General features: G+C 32.4%; 1 protein-coding gene across 2 annotated transcripts; it reads right to left on the reverse strand.

Annotated features, from left to right (window-relative positions):
* Nucleotides 1-404: 404 nt before the first annotated feature.
* Nucleotides 405-2,336, reverse strand: LOC107959656 (uncharacterized). 2 transcript variants are annotated; one of them, XM_016895756.2, is made up of 3 exons: nucleotides 1,690-2,336; nucleotides 980-1,003; nucleotides 405-855 (listed from the first exon to the last, which is right to left on the reverse strand). In XM_016895756.2, the coding sequence occupies exons 1-3, from the start codon at nucleotides 1,892-1,894 to the stop codon at nucleotides 539-541; spliced, it is 546 nt and encodes a 181-aa protein (XP_016751245.1). In that variant the 5' UTR covers nucleotides 1,895-2,336; the 3' UTR covers nucleotides 405-538. The 2 variants fall into 2 exon arrangements, with proteins under 2 accessions (XP_016751245.1, XP_016751246.1); XM_016895757.2 differs by lacking the exon at nucleotides 980-1,003.
* Nucleotides 2,337-23,884: the final 21,548 nt, after the last annotated feature.

The raw sequence follows: 23,884 nt of genomic DNA on the forward strand, positions 1-23,884 counted from the left end.
AGTTAGACTTATAATTTTGAAATTTGAAAAATAAAAAAGAACTAAATTATTAAAAATAAAAATATAAAAAGTAAATTCCAAATTTATCAAGATCACATGTTCTTATGTAATATTTTAACCAATTTTGTTTTATTTCTTTTATTTATCCATCGATTTATTATTATTATTTTATTTAAATTAGGTGTGGTTAGGAGGTAGGAAAAGTGCCTATTTTCCTCATTTTTCCGGTTTCCCTACCTTCTTTTTGGGATTTCTCAAACATCAAATCTGACCTTAAAATCAAATTACTTTCTAAGAAAACAATGGGAAACAAACTCCTTAAAATCAAAACCACCATCATTAAACTTTGACCTTATATGTTGATGACAAAGAGCACAAAATAAAGACTGCATGGGGAAAATAAATATCTAGAATGCTTTCACTGCCTTTGTTTTAATTAAAGAAGCCAACAACATTGAATGCAAGTGGAAGAGGATGAAGCATTTGCATTTCTAATGGAAAATGAACAAAAAATATGTTTGTACATATATCTAGACAGTCAAGTATATACCCTTTTTCGATCTTTCCAGCCGAGTTGCCGAGCTCGTTGCTCCCATAAGGCAGTCAGCTTGAGCTCCTCTCTGATTTGAGCTTCAGCCCATTCCCTGGCTTCCTCACATGTTTCTACACCTGCATTGCACTTTTCAGCTTCTTTCTGGTAGTGTGAGGAGGCTCTTTTGGCATCCATTGTTAGTGCCGAGGTGCGGTCCATGGTTTCTTTGCTTACGATCTTCTGTAATGCAATCTCCTCGGAGAGTAAGGCTACAGTATCCTTCTCCAGTTCTTGGTTTAAATCAGGATCATTTTGGCCACAACCTGCACTACAAAAGAACATAGCTTGAATAACATGGAATGGGATATGGGATTATATATATGAAGCCCCAAAGTGTAATGTTTCTAATGGTGTCAAGAAAACATAAGCATAGGCAAATGAAGTGACCTGAGTATGTGTTGTCGGCTAATCCTGCAATAAATAAATAAATGATAAAACTCACAAATTAATAGAGAGTGAAACCTGAGGGACAAAATGCAAGCAATACCCCTATAGAAGCATCACAGACAGTATTACTCAATGCAAGTTTTTCGAGTTACATATCAAAGATTTCCTCAGAGATATCGATCCTAGACTAGCAGACATTGCAAATTCAGTAACCAAAACTGCAAATTTAATTACTATGCTGGCCGTTTAACCAGGAAGAAACATTATGTTTCTCAGTATGCAGAGTGCTCCAAACATCTGTCTTCCATCTTAAAACTACACTACCTATATATTAAAATTGAGACCTTCAATACAGAATTTTAATAGGCCTCAATGGTAAAGGTGTTCCCAAAATGCTAATTAACCCTGAAAGGTGTTCGAAACTTAAAAACAACGTTGTTGAGAGAGGAAATCACGAACCCGAAAAAAAAAACAGATATGGAGATACCTTAGTTCTATAAAAACAATGCTAATTAACCGGATTAATTGTTTCTGTCAACCTACTATGCTATAAAACTGAGTCATGGACTGCTTAGAAATCCAGCAACTCATATCACACACACACACATATAGTATTCTTATAACCATATCCGAATATGCATCTACTGAACATGAAAATTAAGGACATGGTGGAGCGAAATGAAAGGCAAATGATCCGATAAAAAACAAACCTGGTGTTAGAAAAAAGTCATCTGTATGGGAGGAGCAATCACAAACACAAGGAAGACATGAGACCTGAGGTCTTGACTTGTCCTTCAAACGCCACAACAATGATGTCGGACCAACAATGTAACCACCCAAACACACACATACAAATGCAAACCCAAACCTTAAAACTCGCTGACACCAAAACCTTTGCTCTAAGCTATAAGCCATTTTCTACCCTTTATAAAGACCCCCCCCCCAAACAAAAGAAAAAACAGCTTTACTCAAGAGTCTCAGACCATTGCAAGATCTGGGGTAAAAACCTACAAGTTAATACATACAAAAACAAATGTTTGTCGGGTTTTGTAAAAAAAAAATGAGAAGTACCCAGATTTGAAAATCTGCTTCACAGCTCAAGAGGTGGGACTGAAACTCATTTATCAAATTAAGGCCTTGAGCTTTAATGATGAAAAGTTGTCATCTTTGAGAGCAGGAAAAGAAAAAGGTGTGTGCTTGGGTACTTGTTTTTCTTTGAGAAATTAAAGAAGCCCCAGATCCCATAAAGGGTACAGAAGAAGTTTATTAGATTATGGGACTGATAACTTATTAATATAAATAAATAAATATAGAGGATATGAACAAAGACGTCTATAAGAGATAAAGATAACAACCCGAGTTGGATTACTTACGAAACCTCCTTCTAATCATTATGTTGAGGCACTTTTTACTTGGCTTTTCTTTTTCTTTTTTTAATTTAAAAAAAAACACCATTTTTGTGACAGATATTATGGAAAAATAAACATTTAATGCAAGTGGAAGATGATAAATATTTAGATTAACATTGATTTTAAGGTGTTAGTATGCTTTTGATTGATTGGTGTCGTCGAAATTATGTGTAAACCACGTCACATATGGAGAAGGAGCAGACAAGGTTTATTAGATTGGCCCACCATATATGTCTGATTGTGAAAACATGTGCCAAATGTTTGACAACGTTCACTCCATAAAGTCCATGGCCTGGATTTTTTCTTCGTTCTTTGATTTAACTACTTTACCATGGATTCGTTTCTACCCATATTCAAATTGCTCCCAATCACATCAATTTTTTTTTAATGTATAAGGATGGCATAAATTAGGCATATCTTTTTTAATACTATATTTACGATTTTCTGTTTAAAATATATTTATTTTTTAATCTTGGTATCTAATTTTTTTTAATAATTTAATACTTGAAGTAGCAATCACTTTTCACTTTTCGGTATGTCTCTATTATATTTTTTTAATTCATTTTTTTGACATTATTAAAAGAAAATCTAGTAACCGATCACAAATTGTCATGTGGTCGATTTATGTAAAAAAAATATTTATTTTATTAAATATATATAACAAATGGAAATATATATATTTCAGAAATGTATATATAAAGAATCAAGAAAAAAATATAAATTATAAAAAAATGTACAAAAAAATTGATAATCGAAAAGAAATTAGTTGAAATTAATAATATTTTAGAATTTTAGAATTATATATTTTATAATTTTATAATAAAATTTTTAAATTTTAAATTTTTTATATATTATATATGATTTTTTTTATATTTTTACTCAAAATAATATATAACATTAAAAAAAAAGATACATTGCATATTCTAATAGCGCCACATGGTAGGTCAATGCCCAATCAACACTAGTCAATGGTCGGTTAATGGCCAGTTAAAGTCAACAACATTTTTTAATATTTAAATATTCAATATTATAATTTTTATTTTTAAAATTTAAATTTAATATTCTTATTTTAAAGAAAAATATATTTTTCTTAACTGCAGTTACAAAATGGACTGAAAATAGAGGAAATTGATACTTTAAGTACCAATTGGGATAAAAAATATTAAGTATCAAAGTGAGAAAATGAGTATACTTCAGGAGCCAAATCGTGAATTAAGCCATAAAAAATGATACATCGTTATAGGTGTGAAAAAAAATTGTTAAACATAAATAACGATAGTTACACTTCATGGACCAAATCGTGAATAAAGTCAAAACCAATAAATATATAATATATAATTCTTTTCGAAAAACGCTTAAAAACATTTTTTTATAAAATTCTAAAACATATAATGGTTAAAAAGTCAATAATATATAAAAATTGAAAAATATTATAAAAATTAAAAAAATATTTAAATTTCAAGTAATTCCAAAAATAACTTCAAATTTAAATACCTTTGTAGAATTTTATTGTTGTATATTTTAGAATTTTATAAAAAAATTGTTTTTAAACCTTTTTGTATATTTTTTACAATTTTTTTTATAGTTTTTACAGTTTTTAATAATATTATTAATTTCAACTAATTTCTTTTCAATTATCATATTTTTTTGTAAATTTTATTTTTAGAATTTTTTTATAATTTACATCTTTTTTTCTAGAATATATAAATTCTTAATTTTATATTTTTGTTTTTTAATGTGTATATACATTTAATAAAAATATTTATTTTTACATAAAGATACCATGTGACGCTTTGTAATTGACTATAGAAATTTTTTTTAACATCTATCAAAAAATAGACTAAAAAAATATAACGAAGAATATTTTAAGTGCCAAATTGGGACAAAAAGAATTTAAGTACCAAAGTGAGAAAACGAATATACTTTAAAGGCCAAATTGTAAACTAAACCTATTATTAACAGATAGTGTATTAGAACTATGCATCAAATATTAAACCTTAAAAATAGCAATTATAGTTCAATTACTGAATGTATTGCTAAAATTAAAATCAATGTTGTGATGTATGTTCAAATTCATACATAATGGTAGCAAATAAGATAATAATTAAAGACATTAAAGTAAAAAAAAATTACAATTATATTTATTTTTTGGTATTGCTATAAATGTTTTCATCCGTTTTACAATTTGAGGTTAGTCTTATTTAGGCCGAAGGTGATACTCAAGTATAACCCTCCGATTCCAAGATTTAACCTTGATCCAAATATTTGGAGAAAGATACACTTCCATTCTTCTAACAACTTATTGGTAAAAATTATATATATTTTAAATAAAATACGTTAAATAATAAATAAATCATTAAATATAAAATACTAAAATGTTAAAGCTACGAATATGTAAAAATAAATAATATTAAAACTGCTTTTATGTTAAAGAATAATTTTATTAAGAAATAATTAAAAATATGTAAAAGATTAATTATATTTTAATTTATTTTTATTATTTATATAAATAATTATTTATTTATGATAAATTCATATAAATTTCGTAATAATAAATTTATGTATTTATATATTTTATATAAATTTTCCCATATTGAAATAGAAAATACAAAGGGTTAAAAAAGCAGCATAAAAAAAGTAGAAGGAATCTTGGGGTGCTATACCTATAATACCCATTCTAGGAAAATTATTTGGTGTTTGGTTCACTAAAGGTGAGGCACCTTTAGATTAGGTTCCACCAAAAAAAAGGAAAAAGGATCCCATTTTAAAGGTTATTTTACCATCTTAACCCTTTATTTTAATTATTTAAATTAAAACTAAATTGTAATAAATTTTGTTATATATTAATAATTTTAGAATTTTTATTTTTATATAAAAATTTAATAGTTGTAAATATTATTATAAACTTAATATTTATTAACTTAAAAAATAATGTAAATAAATACAAAATATTATTTATTTTTAATTATTATTAAAAATATGATTTTACATAAAAATAATCTTAATAGATTTTAATTATTTATTAAGTTTATAAAAGAACATAAATTAAAAATTTTATTTTATATATACACATTTTAATCTTTTAATCTAATGTCCTTAATGGTCATTTTTTCTTTTTACTATAATTCATATTGCAGTTACCATTATGATTGAAGTAGTAATAAAATCCAAACACATATCTTATCACTAGTTTTAATCTTATTATTATAAACAAATTCCACTATTATAGTAACTAATCTTGCTGTCACTTTCCCGTTTAATCTCATCGTCCATCCAAATGAACTCTAAGAGTGCCTTTGGGTTAATTATGAGATTTGCTCAATTAAGATTAAAAACAACAATGGCAATAATATTAGTTACTGTAGTGTTGAGATTGAATATTGTAAAGTTGATATCAAAAGTAATGATGAGATATGTGTTTAGATTCAAAAGTAGTTGTAGCGTAAATGTGAGAATGAAAAATGGCTATTAAATACATTAATTTAAAATGTTTTTTTAATATAATAATTGTATTTTTATTAAATAAAAATTAAAATATTAAAACCATATGTATATTAAAAATGAATTTATTTAAAATCATTAAATTTATATATTTAGTAAATTATTACGTAAAAACAATTTATATAATTGGTATATAATAACAATATTTATAATGTATTAACTTTGTATAATTATTATATTTAGATTTCGATTTTATTGTAATTTTTTATTTTATATAAAATAAAAAAAATTGTTGAAGTGGGGTTATATTTGTAAAAATACCTTTCATTTGAAAGGAAATTTCAAGTTAAAATATATTATAAGTCTTTGTACTCTTCATAAATTTAGAATTTAGTCATTGCACTTTTATTTCTAGGAATTGAGTCTCTCTATTTTTCATATTTCAAAATTTATATTCAATAGTTAATGTTGGGGATCGACCTGATTAAGCAATGAACAAGTAAAAAATAGCGGAAGAAATTGAGAAATTGAACACACAAATTTAACGTAGAAAAACCTCTCCAAAGATGATAAAAAACCACGGGTACATATAATTTTACTATAACGACAAAAGAACGAATAGTACAAAAGATGGAGATAAAAACTCAACTTGAAAACCCGAAAATAAAGAACTCTCCAAACATAAATACAAAATTCTCCAAAAGTGTTATGAGTTCTAATCTTTTAATGAGTATCTTTTCTAGGGTTGTAAAAGAGCTTATTTATGGGCTAAATTCGTAGGTCAAATAAATTATGTTAATAAATGCTAAATAGATTATACTAATAAATACTAAATCTTTTAAAAAGATTTTTTTTTGTTTAACTTTGCTTGTAAACATTCTCTTATTTAATAGGAATTTGGGTCACACAACTCTAGCAGTTAACTTATGTTTTTTTCGTTAAATTTGTTGGTGCAACATTTTAAAAAAAAATACTCACTTGGTAATAAAGTAACTAAAATAATGGCATTGTAACAAACCTAAATTTAATAAAATAATTTTAACAGTTAGATATAAATTTTGAAATTTGAAAAATAGAAGGATTAAATTCTTAAAAGTAAAAGTAAAAAAAATTAAATTCAAATTTACAAAGAGTAGATAGACTTATGACATATTTTAATCGAGTTTTTATAACTAGAGTTGCAAGAGCCCATGGGAAAATTAAGTTGTGTTTGTTCTAATGCCTAGTCTTCATGTGTTACAAATGAATATTAAATGGTAGTATAAATGAATAAATAAATATACACTTTTAAAATACCATTTCACCACTAGTGTGATCGAATATACAGGAGACCCAAGGCTTCCTTTGGATACCACTAAATCTATGCATCACAACTTTCAAGATAGGAATAATTACACCCGAACCATTGTATGGTGTTGAATAACATCTGTGAGATGAGATTTAAACAAAATGTCATGAGTCTAAAAGAAATTAGGGATTTTGAGAAAAAAGAACCCTAATTTTGGAAATTAGGAAAGGATTAGGAATAGATTAAGGGAGGGAAAGGTCAAGAATTAATGGGCCAAGAGGCTGGGTAAAGTACCGAAGCAGATGAACAAGAATAACTAATGGGCTTGAAGAGTGGACCAAAGATAAACGCAGAAGAAAAGGCCCAATATTTATAGTTGAAGAATACGGGTGATTTTAAGCATGAAACCTTGAAACGTTGATGCCAACTGTTTAAAAATAATTCGATAGTACAATTTAATTACAAATTTGTTACAACAATTTCATGTATGAAGATTGTTGTAACAAATCCTTCTCTTATAAAAAACTTGTCTTTTCTTCTAAACTCCTTAAATCTTCAAATTTTTCAAAAACTTCAATAAGCAAACGAATGAGTTATAACAATTTGGTATCAAAGCTACCAAAAAATCCTTTGAATTGAATTGGGAAAGAAAAGGAAGGCCCTCGTTGTAACAATCCATTTTTTAGTGGTGTTGAAGATGGCAATTTTGAAACCCTATTTCTAATGTTTGAGCCTGTAAATATTATTATTTAATATTAATAGGGACTAAAGTGTGTAAATTTTGAAATGGATGTGAAACTCTATAATTATAGGTAATAGAGGGTTATTGATGGATGTAATTGAGATCGATTTCAAAATCGAAGCTCAATTTTGAAAGTTATGCCAATTTCGATTTTAGGGACTAAATTGAATAAAATGTAAACTTTAGGGGCATTTAAAAAATGAAATTAAATTGATTCATGCATATGATGGAATGATATAAAATGGTTTAAATTGAGAAATTGAATTGAAATTTTGTATAAATCAAGAATTGAACCAAATTGAAGATAATCGGGGAAAAGGCAAAATTGTTGACTAGTCCTTAAAAATTGTTAGTTTGTTGTTTTGCTAAGTAAGCTCATATGGAACTTACTGCTTTATTATGTTATATTTGAATTGTATTTGATTTTCTTATTATTTTGTTTAAATGTGAATTGATTGATTTTGGCATCTAATGGACTAAATTTTAAAGTATGAACTGTATGACAATTATGTAGAGGTACAAGGTACTAAAATGAAATGAAATGCTTAAATGAATGTTTGATATGTATATGATATTATAGAGACTGAAATGATACGAAAACAATAATAATGCTCGTCTAAACTTAGTAAATGATTAAGATACGTATGATATGTCATTAGGGTCAAATATGAAAACAATCAGGGATTTACATGGTTATTTGAGATCCAACATTTGTTACAGATTCTCAGTTCATAAATGTCATCTTGTGTGAGCAACCCTGATCATTGTTAGCTTGTGTGAGCATTATTGTCCCGTGTATTCAAGTTTGATTTACTAAGATTCTATCGAGATAGAAAAAGAAATCCTAAGGAAAATGAAAGTTTTGAAATGGTTTGATTATGAAATGGATTATATATGTTTACAAATGAATATGAATTGGATGGTATAATATGCTGCATTGAAATATTGAATATGTATACGTGATTGGTTTTATTAGTTCTTGAGATGTTAAAGAACTAACCTATTTGTTGAATTGTTGGTATGCATATGATAGCATAAGGATGCCATATAGTATATCAATTTATTTGAATGTTTAAATTGTTTTAATATTGAGGTAAGTTATTTCATATGGACTTACTAAGCATTCAATATGCTTACTTTATTGCCTCTTTTTTTCCTTGTAGATTGTCAACTTGTAGAACATGTCAAGCGGATCATCGAGAAGCTCACACTATCATGTTATTGATTCGATAGTCATTTAATGTAATACCCCTACCCGTATTCATTACCGGAATAAGGTACGAAGTATTACCGGAGTTTACGAATTAAATTTTTTTTAACTCAATATAACCCCTTTATAGATATCTATCCTTTCCTGAAATTTTAAACCAAAAACAATCCACATCAACCAATCCAATTCAACATATTTTCAAGATAAATTCATGCATATTTATAAAATAACGTCATTACATACCCAAAACCAAGTTTGTTAACCATACTAATGGCTAACTTTACATTCATTTCACGTTAACATTTACTTTATTAGCTTATACATGACATTGATTTCCAAAATAAAGTTTCTTCATATACCGAAATCTTGAGGTTGATAGTGTGATGTGTCTTCGACCAAATCTGACCTTCGAGCTCTTAACACTACAAAACAGGGGAAAATGAAACAGAGTAAGCACTTTGTGCTTAGTAAGCTCATGTAACAAGAATTATACTTACCTAATATTTTCAATACAATACAATACAATAAATATTCCTATATCCATTCAATGCATTATTACCCTAACATGCACAAACTCAACATTCAAGTTAGTACAATAATTTCCATATACCAATAATATATACTATGATTGATGAGCTCATCAATACATGATTTCCATTTCCTTATATTTTTTTTTCATATTTATCCCGTTGAATTTCTTAGAATATTCGATGGATTTTCAGAGGTACACTTTTAGTGTACATTCCCGGGTCCATCAATTCACATTCATGTGCACACATTTCCATTTCAGAGAGCACACTCCCGCAAACCTCATCCTTACAGCGGGATTACCAATCCAGGCTAAATCCCCTGTAATATAAACTCATAGAGTATTGTCAGGATTACCAGTCCAGGCTAAATTCAGACCCTAATTCGGATTACCCGTCCGGGCTAAATCCATTTTACACATATTCTTCGGGAGGGCTATATCAGGATAGGATCACCCGTCCGGGCTAGATCCTTTTTACCGTCAATTCCTTCTCAGAGATCCATCGAATTTTCCTTCCATCCAACAGGGATTTCTTCCCCTTTTTATCAAATATATCAATGTTTCATTAATTTTCATACAATGAACATTCAAATCATATTCCCATCAATAACATACAATCTCAAGCATTTAAGAATATAATTCAAGTTACACGAACTTACCTTGATACTTGTTCGTGTACAAAAATCTACTAATCCTGAACTTTTTCCTTTCCTCGATCTAGCTTTGTATTTGAATCTTCTGGATCTAAATAAATAAATTTAATTATCAATTTAATACATTTCATGTTCATATGCAACAATTTCTATAATTTCATTATTATTATTTATAGTTTATTCAAAGTTGTCTATTTGAGTCATAGTCACTAAATTATTTATAACTCGAGATACGGAGCTCCAAACTAAGATCCGTTAATTTTACTTGAAACTAGACTCATATATCTTCTTACCATAAAATTTTCAGAATTTTTGGTTTAGCCAATAAGTACAGTTTATTCTTTAAAGTCTGACAGTTCTAACCCTTCTTCACTAAAAATAAATTATCTCTTCATACAGAATTCAAATGATGTTCCCGTTTGTTTCTCTTGAAAATAGACTCATTCAGGATTCTAGAAATATAAATTTAAGCCCCTAATTATTTTTATTCAATTTTTTATGATTTTTCAAAGTCAGAACAGGGGAACCCAAATTCATTCTGACCTTGTCTCACAAAATTCATTATATCTCAAAATTTACAAATCCATTGCTTACAATATTTCTTCTATGAGAAACTAGACTTAATAAGCTTTAATTTCATTCTATTTCATCATAAACTTACAGCACTCAACCATGGTGACTTTCAATTTCATCCATGAAATAAAAAACTAATGAATTTAATAGTAGGACCTAGTTGTAAAAGTCTTAGAAACACAAAAATTACAAGAAAAAGGCAAGGATTAACTCACTTGGTGCAAAAATTATGAAATACCAGCTTAGATAACCCTCCTATGGCATTTTTAGCTACTGGAATTGAAGAGAAATGAAGAGAAATCTAGATATTTCCTATTTAGTCCTAGCTTTATTTAGTTAATTTTGCAATATTCCAATTTTGCCCTTAATTTATCAATTTTCCTGCTGATTTCATGCCCTTGCCGTCCAGCCATAATAAATTTTGGGTCTATTTGCCTTTTAAATCCTTTCTCATTAGACTCTTAAGCTATCTAATCATACTAGTAACTTTTACACCTATTACAATTTAGTCCTTTTCATTTAATTAACTACCCAAACATTAAAATTTCCTAACGAAATTTTAATACCACATTACTAACATTTCATAAATATTTATAAAATTATTTTCGAATTGGTTTTACAAGATAGAGGTCCCGATACCTTGTTTTTACCCAATTTCTTCAATAATTTTTTTTTCTAACTAACCACTAAATCGGTAAAATTTTTCTATCAATATTTTCATACGATTTTCCTATCATATCAATTTTCATGCAAAAATATTGAAATAAATTTATCTTTAAATCGGATTTGTTGTTACGAAACCACTGTTCCGATAACTTTGAATTTAGGCCATTACATTTAAGCATCTTGAAGTTCGATTGTAATATTGCCATACCCAACCCAAACACCGGGTCAAAGGATTGGGATGTTATATCCGTTGCCAAAACAACTTCGGGGATTTCACGTCAATTAATCATTATAAACCTCAAATTATATCGAAACACTTATCAAATATTTTCTTGTAAACTTTAACAACTTTTCAATTTAATCCTTTTTTGTCATAAAAGTTCAATATTCACTAATTAATCATATTAAATCAATTTTATTTCTTGTTACACTTTAATCACATAATTTATCTCAATATCTTTTTTCACATATAATTTTTTTTATGTATATTGCACTTCTATTATTTCATCCACATATTTTCTCAAATTTGACAATTTAGTTCTTATCATCATAAAAATTCCATTTTTTCCACAATTCCACTTTTACAATACTTTATGCATATTTCATCGTCTCATAACACATTTATTAAAATTTTATCATATTTTTCTTATTCACATATTAAATTATTTCACTTTATTTTACAAATTTACCACAAAACTTCACCAAGTCTACATTTTAATATTTAAATAACAAGAAAATTTATGGGTACTTACCTTTTCCAACTTCAAATCACTTGCTCTTCCTTTTTCCTCATCACTTAATTCATTTTCTAATTCTCTTTCTTGAACATCATATCAAAACATAAAACTTTCCATGAGTGATCTTCACTTTAACATCTTTTATATACTTTTCTAACAAAATTGAACTTGAAAACAATATAAAACCTTAATATTCATACCTTTTTCTCTTGGAATCAAGCTTTAGCTTATTTTCTCTCTCCTCCAACTTCTATTACTTGAATCTAAATTGAAATTCTTACTTTCCATAGTCTCCTTATCATTTCCCTCTTTTGGTGATTATGAAAATTCATTTAATTTTTAGGTGAAAATGGTAGATTTTGATGGAAAAAATCAAATTGCAAAGAAAACAAAACTTTTTTTCTTCAAGATGGTAGACATGAGCTTGAAAGAAAGATAAAGAAATTTCCATCATCTTTTCTTTTTATTTTCTTATTCATTAGTTAAATAAAATATCTTATATTAAAATAATCTTAACAAATCAAAATCTAACACCGATATTCATAATTATCATGATGTTTCACAATAATTATCTTAATTGAGAAATGATGTAACACCCCTCCACCTAACCCAATTGCCAGGTCAAGGTACCGGGATGTCACATTTGTTGCTAGAGCAACTTCAATATTACTTTATCAAATAAACATTCATATCACATTAAGAATATGTTTATCTAGCTTAATTGAGCTTAAAACAAGCTTTAGATGTAGCGCTCCTAACCCATATCCATCATCGAAACAGGGTTACAGAGTATTACCGAAATTTACAAATCAAATATAGACAATTTATAACTTTTAACATTCATATCCGAAATCAATCATAATCAATCATATTGTCCCTTATATGAGCCCTCGAGGCCCAAAATACGCATTAGAAATAAGTCGGGACTAAACCGGGTGCTCAGAAAATTTTTCAGAAAACATCAAAAATTTTCCAAGATGCAGAGGACACATGCTTGTGTCTCTTTCCGTGTGGACGAAAATAGGTCATTTTCCAAGCCACATTTCTCACCCATTTTGATTTCAACCTGTGGCGACGTAAAAATCGGCTTCCGGGGTCGCTAATTGTGGCGATCTAGTGAAAAAGTTTGGAAACTGAAGTTCGATTTTGAAATAAAAGGGGAGTCGCCACCGATCCTTTTTATAGGTGTGATCGGACACCTTATAAATTTATTTTTGAAATGAAAAGAAATGAATTTAAGTCCACGTTAAAATCCAGAGAAAAATAGGGTTCGGGAGTCAGTTACACGCGAGGAAGGTATTAGCACCCTCGCGACGCCCAAAATTGGTATCTCATAAACACGTGTTGTCTTGATTTTCAAAAATACGAGTCCAATGTAAAATTTAGTCGTGATCCGATTGAAAAGACGAGAAATTTTAGTTTATTCCGTTTTTTTTAGGAGGGTATATCGCTTTAACACGAGTCAATTGACGTTCACCCAACATAACGATGAACTCGATGACTTAATGTTAAATCGGTACATTGCCTTGATTATTGAAATTAATTCGGAAAACAAGAATAAGATTCTCGAAATAATGCAAAGTAAATTGATATGAAATAGAAATAAATAAAAATGCCAGGTATATGCTAAAATAAATAATAACTAAGATACTAATATTAAAAACAATAATTATACATGCGATATTAAACATAAATAAGGATAATATTAAACATGAGATAAAGACAACGAATATGTACATAATATTATTAAAAGCGTATATATAGAATACATATAAAAGAGTCATAAATATACTATATCTAGTATTTAAAATATATATATAAAATAGGGAAAATACTAACTAATATAGTAAAACGTATATACATGTATGATATTAAAATGTATACGAAAGAAAACATGTGTGCAAATGTATGTACGTAAGACCGCATAAAAATATACAACTAGGATGCTAAAGTATATATATATATATGCATGATATGTAAAAATCCCACATTGAGAAAGCATATACACATATAAAATACACATATAATAATACTCGAATATTTACATAATACATGCACTTGGGAAATAAACCCATTACAATATTACATAAGCATGTACTTATATATACACTAGAGAGACATACACATACATACATAAAACACGTATTAAGATTAACAATAGTAATTAAGATACAAATATGTACATAAAATAATAATAATGTATATATAACTAACAAGAAATAAGAATAATGAAACATGTATGACATGTATATAAACCTATATGATATATATATATATTTATATTGAAAATGATATATAAAAAAAATATTCGTGTACTAAATAGATGCGTACATATGTATAAATAATAATGATGTTATAATATATGTTAGTATTTGAAATGTACATAAATATTATGAAGGATAGGTAGCTAATAACATTAAAACATATGCATAATAATATAATATTAAAAAGTACATATATATTTATACTTTAATATGAAGAATACGGGCATATATATATTATAGTATTAGAACATTTACATAATATACTAATATGAGTACTATTAATGTTTAAAAAGAAACTTAGTAATTATATTACATAAATATGTTATAAAAACTTAATAATACATATATGATAATAACTATAATAATAATATATTAGTAATAAATATAAGAAGAATAAAAATAACAGTAAAAAATAAAGACAACATGAAAATATGCTTAAATCTGAAAAAAAGGACTAAATTTAAAACGGAAACAAAGTTTTGGGGCGATTTTAAAAATAAAAACAAAGGGAGGGATTCATTAGAACACGGGCAATATTAAGGGGGATCAAAAGCGCAATATTCCCTGTTGTTAAAACGCTACGTATGCAGGGGGACCATATTGAAAATGCTGAAAAATTAGTGGGCTAGATTACAGAACGCAGTAAGTCTAATTGTAAACCCAAAAGAAAGCGGAGGGGCTGAAAGCGCAATTAGCCCCTCCCATAAAAAACACGCGGATCCTAACCTGGGGCGGGTCGGGTCGATCCGACCCATACTCAAAACGGCGTCGTTTTCTAATTAAACGGGGGGACCAAAACGGTGCGTTTTGGTCCCCTATAAAAGCTAAAAATTTTGTAAAAAAAATCATTTGAGAAGGGGAAGGAAAAAAAAGAAGAGAGGAGAGGGAGAGAAAAGAAATCCGGCCGGGGAGGGGAAGGGTCCGATCGTCGGACGGTCACCGGAGCCTCGCCGGCGCTGGCGCCGGCCGCCGTACACGGCAGCCGGAAAGGTATCTTTTTTTTTATGTTTATACTTTGTTTTGTATTTTTTATATATATTAATATTTATGTATGTAAAATAGATTTAGAGAACGAGATTAAAAAAATAAAGAAAAAGATTACCTTATATTTGTAGTTTTTGATTTTTTGACAACTTTGAACTTCTGATTTCAATCACGGCTTGTACATGTGTTTTGTTCTATCTTGGTTATTGATTTCTTTTGAACACTTGAATGAATGTTAAAAAACGAAAACCGAAAAGAAAAAAAAAACCAAAAAACCCCTTTTACAGAAAGTCAAATAGGCTTTTATAGCCTTTACAAAATTGTATTTAATATTTATTGTCCTGTCTTCTTTCTGGTCCTGCAGGGAATGGGTGAAGGTGACAGAGGCATGGAGGTACAGAGGGGCAGGTGGCCGACATGGTGGCATGGAGAGCTGGTGAGCAAGTAGGAGAGGCAGGGGGTTGGTGCGCAAGTGGGGTTCGGGTTTCTGAATGCTGAGTTTAGGTTATTGGGCTGGGGTAGTTGGGCTTCGGGTTTAGTTGTTTAGGCTTAGTTTAGGATGAGATGGGTATGGGTTTTGAGTAGGTTTAGTTATTGGGTTTTGTGGTGGGTTAGTTGGGTTTTGGGGTTTAATGGGTTAGTTTAGGATGAGATGGGTATGGGTTTTGAGTAGGTTTAGTTATTGGGTTTTGGGGTGGGTTAGTTGGGTTTTGGGGTTTAATGGGTTAGTGATTTAATGGGGTTTGAAATTGGGTTGGCTGATGTATTAGTTAGGCTTAATAGGTATTGGGCTGTTTAGGTTAGGGTAGGTTAGTTGGGTTTTGGGGTTGCCCAAAATTGGCCTGTACAGCTACCCCTCTTTGCTCATTGTCGTGTAACGAGAATAGAGCAAAGACACAAAGAAAGGCCAATTTTGCGCTGTCTTGCGAGTCTTGACTTCATTGGTGCTCTTCTTGTTCAGATAGTCTTCTTCCAGTCCACTGCATCTTGTAGCTTTAGATTCAATCCACTACATCTTCTGACATATGCCTTGTAGCTTCAATCTACTCCAATGTAACTTCAAGGATATGAGATTTGTGTCTTCGATCTGCTTTATTGTAACTCCAGAGAAATATAGTCTACAGCTTTGATCTGCTTTTCTATTACTTCTGTGAGATGAAATTTGCGATCTTCTCTTCTGTAACTCTAGCAAGGCAAGATCTGATATTCTCGATCAGCTCCACTGCAACTTCAGGGAGTCAAGATTTGCAACTTTGACCTGCTCCATTGCAACTTCAGGGAGGCCACCTTTGGTGTCTTTCATCAACTTCAATCTTTATTCTTTACTCGACATGTAATCTTGAGCCCAACTCATTTCTCATAATGTGAACTGATTCCTTAAAAGACATAAACTAAAAAATGGAAATTAAAAATAGCTCAGCGCGTGAGCCAAGGCTCAACTCACCTTTCACAATATGAGTTTTTGAAACTTAATTTGAAAAGCAGATTTTGAAAATACCTCGACATGTGACCTGAGGCTCAACTCACCTCTCGCAATATGAGTTGATTTTGAAAAACAAAAATTGAAATTACCTCAGCGTGTCCTGAGGCTCAACTCACATCTCGCAATATGAGTTGATTTTGAAAAAGTAGAGATTAAAAGGTTCAACCCACCTCTCGCTATATGAGTTATTTTTTTTGTTTTTTTTTTGACAACAGAAATTGAAATTACCTCAGTGTGTCCTGAGGCTCAACTCACTTCTCGCAATATGAGTTGATTTTGAAAAAGTAGAGATTAAAAGGTTCAACCCACCTCTTGCCATATGAGTTGTTTTTTTTTTACAACAGAAATTGAAATTACCTCAGCGTGTCCTGAGGCTCAACTCACCTCTCGCAATATGAGTTGATTTTGAAAAAGTAGAAATTAAAAGGTTCAACCCACCTCTCGCAATATGAGTTGGTTCTTGAACAGCATAAATTGAAAATAGGAATTGAAAATACCTCAGCGTGACCTGAGGCTCAACTCACCTCTCGCAATATGAGCTGATTTTTTTTGAAAAGTAGGAATTGAAAAGTAGAAATTGAAAAGACCTCAGCGTGCCCCGAGGCTTGACTCACCTCTCGCAATATGAGTATTTTCTAAACATAAACTAAAAATACCTCAGCGTGCCCCGAGGCTCAACTCACCCCTCGCCATATGAGCTGATTTTTGAAAAAAAAGGAATTAAAATACCTCAGCGTGACCTGAGGCTTGACTCACCTCTCGCAATATGAGTCAATTTTTGAAACATAAACTAAAATACCTCAGCGTGTGACCTGAGGCTCAACTCATTTCTCACAATATGAGTTGATTTTTTGAAAACATGAATTAAAGATACCTCAGAGTACCCAAAACATATCATCTGGTGGAACTCATGTGTCTTTTCCTTTGATTCAATACAACTATCATCACGTCCTTTGCTCTATTGGATTAACTGTATATGCCATGCATGATGTTATCATGATATGCACATGTTTGTCTTAAATGCCTTTATGCCTACATGATTTCGCAGTGTTCCTTAAGCATGTTTGTCGTATGTCTTTTTTCGTCACGATTCTTGTGATGGTCCGCATTCATTACTTCGGCTCATGACTTTCTCAGATAACACTCTTTTTTTCCTGGTTGAATTTTGTCCCTGCTTTAAGGCTCTTGTACTTATCAAATTTTCATCTAGGTAATGCTTAACATTTCTTTTGTTTAGAGTATGTCATTTCACTATTTATCATTAAATAAACACATAATGAGATGCATGAAAATGGTCAGGTAGGGACAAAAAAGATATCTCATATTCCTTTATTTCAAATGTGGCAAAAAAAGAAAGTTAACCAATGATAGTACAAATGTGCAAAGAAGAGATCGTATTCAACGGATACAAATGCTTTAGATATTCGACACATGAACTCTTCACGTTCCTCAATCAAGAATATTTTAGAGTCTGGCTCCTTGCGTAGAAGATTTCGAGCCTTCAGAGATGCTTCAAATACTGTAGTCTCACTGTTTGTCGTACCGTTTAAAACGCCTTGCCTTGTAAGCCGAATATTTGCTTCATTAGAACGCCCTCTCGGGTTTTCATCCTAATCTTTTATGTTTAACCAAAGCGCCCTTTTCGGGTTTTCGCTCTGATCCCTTTTTTTTTTAGGATGCCCTTTTCATCTCGACTTTCTTTTTTCAAGCATAGTACTTCTTCACCGCATCTGAGTTCACTGGATTCGGTAGCTCCTTACCATCCATCTCAGTAAGGATCAAAGCTCCTCCTGAGAATGCCTTCTTTACGACGTATGGTCCTTCCCAATTTGGTGCCTATTTTCCTCGCAGGTCTTTTTGTATTGGGAGAATCTTCCTCAGTACGAGTTCTTCTTCATGGAATTCTCTTGGTCGTACCTTTTTGTCATGGGCAGCGATCATTCTTTTTTGGTACATCTGCCCGTGACAAATTGCCCTGAGACGCTTTTCTTCAATGAGGTTTAGCTGATCATATCGAGCTTGTACCCATTCTGCTTCTTCTAACTTTGATTCCATTAAGACTCACAGGGAGGGGATCTCAACCTCAATAGGTAGCACAGCTTCCATTCCATAAGCCAGAGAGAAATGAGTTGCTCCCGTAGATGTTTGCACAGATGTGCGATATGCAAACAAAACAAATGGTAGTTTCTCGTGCCAATCTTTATATGTCTCAGTCATTTTCCCAATGATCTTTTTAATATTTTTGTTGGCTGCTTCCACAGCCCCGTTCATCTTTGGGCGATAGGGCGAGGAGTTATGATGCTTTATTTGGAACTGCTCGCACACTTCTTTCATCATCTTATTGTTCAGATTCGTGGCGTTATCTGAAATGATTCTTTCAGGCAAACCATATCGGCAAATGATTTCCTTTTTCAAAAACTTGCAAACTACAGTCCTCGTCACATTGGCAAACGAAGCGGCTTCTATCCATTTTGTGAAGTAATCGATAACCACAAAAATGAATCGATGTCCATTTGATGCTTTTGGAGAAATTGGCCCTATAACATCCATGCCCCACATAGAAAAAGGCCACGGAGAAGTCATGACATGAAGGGGTGAAGGGGCTACATGAATTTTATCGCTGTAGATTTGACATTTGTGGCATTTTCTGGCAAAAATAATGCAGTCATTTTCCATCGTCAACCAGTAGTAACCGAGTCTGATAATCTTTCTGGCCATATTGAAACCATTGGCATGCGTTCCGCAAATTCCCTCATGGACCTCTTCAAGTATTTTTCTGGCTTCAACATCATACACACATCTCAAAAGCATCTGATCCTTTCCTCTTTTATACAAGATATCCCCATCAAGAACAAATCCCGCTGCCATTCTTCTAATTGTTCTTTTATCGTTCTCATTCGCTTGTTCGGGATACCTTTGATTCTTGATATATTCTAAGATATCATGGAACCAAGGCCGTCCGTCTACTTCTTTCTCAATGCTACAACAGTATGCAGGGACCTCGTATATGCTCATTTTGAGGGGCATTATTTCTGCTTCTCTACTTGCTTTGAACATTGAAGCCAAAGTGGCCAGGGCATCAACCAGTTGGTTCTCTTCTCGTGGGAAATAATGAAAAGTTATTTCTTTGAATTCCTTGATCAATCCAGCCACTAAATCGCTGTACTTAATCAATTTTGAGTCCTTCACTTCCCACTCTCCACAGATTTGGTAAATCACTAGAGCTGAGTCCCCGTACACCTCCAAGATCTCGATGTTTCGTTCTATAGCTGCACGAAGCCCCATGATACAGGCCTCATATTCTGCGATATTATTGGTACAGAAGAAGTTCAGTCTTGCGGTGAACGGATAATGATTCCCGTCTGGTGATACCAGGATTGCTCCAATTCCATGCCCTAGAGCATTTGACGCACCATCAAAGCACATCTTCCATGACTTCTTTTTTGATGACTCGGATTCTATTTCTGTGATACACATTAAGTCTTCGTCTGGGAAATCGAATCTTAAAGACTCATATTCCTCTGTCGTTCGAGTTGCTAAGAAGTCAGCTATTGCGCTCCCTTTTATTGACTTCTAACTTACATAGGCAATGTCATATTCCGAAAGGAGGATCTGCCATCGTGCCATTCTTTCTGATAGTGCCGGCGATTCCATCATGTATTTTATTGGGTCCAGCTTTGAAATTAGCCATGTCGTGTGATACAACACATATTGTCTGAGTCTCCGAGCTACCCAAACCAGAGCGCAACAATATTTCTCAATGGACGAATATTTTGCCTCATATTCAGTGAACTTTTTGCTGAGGTAGTAGATCGCTTTTTCTTTCTTTCCTGACTCGTCGTGTTGCCCCAGTATGCAACCCATTGAACTTTCGAACACAGTCAAATACAATATCAATGGTCTTCCAGGAGTTGGCGGTACTAGCACTGGAGGACTAGACAAATATTGTTTTATCTTATCAAAGGCCACCTGGCATTCCTCGTTCCATTCTCCCGGGTTATGTTTTCGAAGAAGCTGAAAGATTGGGTCGCATTGGTTGGTAAGTTGAGTGATAAATCGGGCGATGTAGTTTAATCTCCCTAAAAATCCTCTAACTTCCTTTTGCGTGCGCGGAGGTGGTAATTCTTGGATGGCTTTTATTTTATCTGGATCAACTTCGATACCTCTTTCACTGACAATGAAGCCTAGCAACTTTCCCGAGGTAGCCCCAAATGTACATTTGGCTGGATTAAGCTTTAGCTGAAACTTTCTCAGCCTTTCGAACAACTTCTTGAGGTGCATTACATACTCTTCTTCCCCTCGGGATTTAGCAATCACGTCGTCGACGTAGACCTCTATTTCTTTATGCATCATGTCATGGAATAATGTTACCATAACCCTCTGATATGTTGCCCCAGCATTCTTTAACCCGAATGGCATCACCTTGTAGCAGAACGTTCCCCACATTGTTATGAAGGTAGTTTTCTCCATATCCTCAGGGGCCATCTTGATCTGATTATACCCCGAGAATCCATCCATGAAAGAAAACAATGAATGTTTTGCTATGTTGTCCACCAACGTGTCAATATGTGGCAAGGGAAAATTATCTTTTGGGCTTGCTCGATTCAGGTCACGGTAATCCACGCACATTCGTACTTTGCCATCTTTCTTTGGTACCGGGACTATGTTAGCCACCCATTCTGGATATTTGGAGGCTTGTAGGAAGCCAGCGTCAAATTGTTTCTTGACTTCCTCTTTTATTTTCAACAGCATTTCGGGTCTCATCCGTCTTAATTTTTGTTGGATGGGCTTGCATTCTGGCTTTAATGGGAGCTTATGGACCACTAAATCTTCATCTAGCCCTGGCATGTCCTAGTATGACCATGCGAAAGCATCTTTGTATTCGCGGAGTAAAGTGATCAAACTATGCCTGGTATTCTCTGAAATAGAAGTCCCAATCTTCATTCTTGTTTCCTCTCTTCAGTGCCCAAATTTATTGTTTCCACAGATTCTTCATGAGGAAAAATCTGTTTATCCTCTTGTTCCACCATTCTTAAGAATTCAGGAGACGAGACATAATCTTCAGCATTTTCTTCGGTTTCAAATTCTCCTAAGCAAACAGCCTTCTCAAAATCAATTTCAAGATTCGTAACGGGCTTATTCATGTCGTCAATATCTGAGCACCTGAAAGTTGAATGGAAAAAGAAGCTATAGAGGGACATCCAAGTATTGGAAACAACAAACAAAATGTTATGTCATGGCAATGAGGCAAATGTAAGGATAGGCTATGAAATGAGAAAATGATTATGAAATTAGTGATAATGCGAAAAATCGTGACAAAATGCATCTTCATTGATATTCATTTAAATGATAAAGAGCGATTGTAAGCTCTTACAAAAGAATTCTATTATATCTAAAGACACAATAGAAAGTTAATGTTTAGCATTACTCTGAAGACTTATAAACTACAAAAAGCTCCTCGGCAGTCCAATTATTCAACATGAAACCAGAGGGCAATGGCGTATCCTCGAGACATCTTTACTTGCACTAGTCCCTTTGTCAATGACATTTATACTGACATTCTGAAAACCCCTTTCAATTAACCCCAGCATGTTTCGTGGATCATCTTGTCCAGGGTACATCATTCCCGCAGATGTAAATGTTTTTGACAAAGGAGGGTACTCTATTGGTTCCCATTCTGGTTCTCGGCCCAAAGTTCTTACAACTCTTCTCTCTTGATCCTTATTCCACTGTCTTCTTCTTTGACGCATGTCAGGCTGGAACCCCAAACCGTATCGGGCCTTGTGGTGCACTGGCTTTAAAGCCCTAACTATTCCTTGCAGATGTCTCCCTAAACCTCTTCTCGCACGAGCTCCCCTTCCCACGGTCAACTTGACACCCATTCTGGTATTTCTCGATAGTTTTGGCATCGGAATTCTGTTTCCCTCAGCGACGAAAGTGGCATTGATGAATTCAAGGGATCGAAAAGAACATTCCACTGCGTCCTTGCTTACTTCCAGGTATGGCGCATTAGCAGAGATGGATGCGACGATGTCTTCTTCGCCCTCGACTGTGACCAAACAGCCATCCATGATAAATTTCAACTTTTGATGGAGGGATGATGGGACTGCTCCAGCAGAATGGATCTAAGGTCTTCCCAAAAGGCAGTTATAAGAGGGTGTAAAGTCCATGACTTGGAATTCGACCTCATAGATGTAAGGGCCCACTTTCAAAAGGATTTCGATCTTTCCCATGACTTCGCGCCTCGTCCCGTCGAATGCCCTTACCATGGAATGACAGGGCTTTAAGTAGGACAAATCCATCGGTATTCTGGAAAGCGTAGCCAATGGCATAACATTTAACACTGACCCATTATCGATGAGTACGTTCGGTATTATGTAGCCCTTGCAGCGGGTCGTGATATGCAGCGCTTTCACCGAGCCTCTACCATTTGGCGGTATCTCATCATCACTAAAAGAGATGAAATTGTCCGCATTCAGATTGTTTACCCACCTATCAAGCTTTTCAACAGATATGTTGTTGGCCACATAAGCTTGATTTAACACCTTCAATAAAGCATTCCGGTGTGGCTCTGAATTTAACAGTAGAGATAGAACTGAGATTCGTGCTGGCTGCTTGCTCAATTGTTCCACCACACTATACTCGCTGTGCTTAATAAATTTCAAGAATTCTTGAGCTTCTTCCTCATTCACAAGCTTTTTAGTTTTTTGCATGGGTGGAATTTCTTGCTCGACTTCGACTTCGTGCATCACTGCTTTCTTTTTTTGCTTCGAGTCGCTACTTTTCTTTACCGGTTCAACTTCTTTAGAATAACATCGTCCACTTCGAGTAAAATGACCTACCTCCCCAACATCTTCAACTTTCGGTGTAACGATATTAACATCATATCTCCACGGTACTGTTTTGTTGTCCTTATACGGGAAAGG

The sequence above is a fragment of the Gossypium hirsutum genome, chromosome A05, assembly GCF_007990345.1.
Source record: "Gossypium hirsutum isolate 1008001.06 chromosome A05, Gossypium_hirsutum_v2.1, whole genome shotgun sequence".
In the NCBI taxonomy this organism is placed as follows: domain Eukaryota; kingdom Viridiplantae; phylum Streptophyta; class Magnoliopsida; order Malvales; family Malvaceae; genus Gossypium; species Gossypium hirsutum.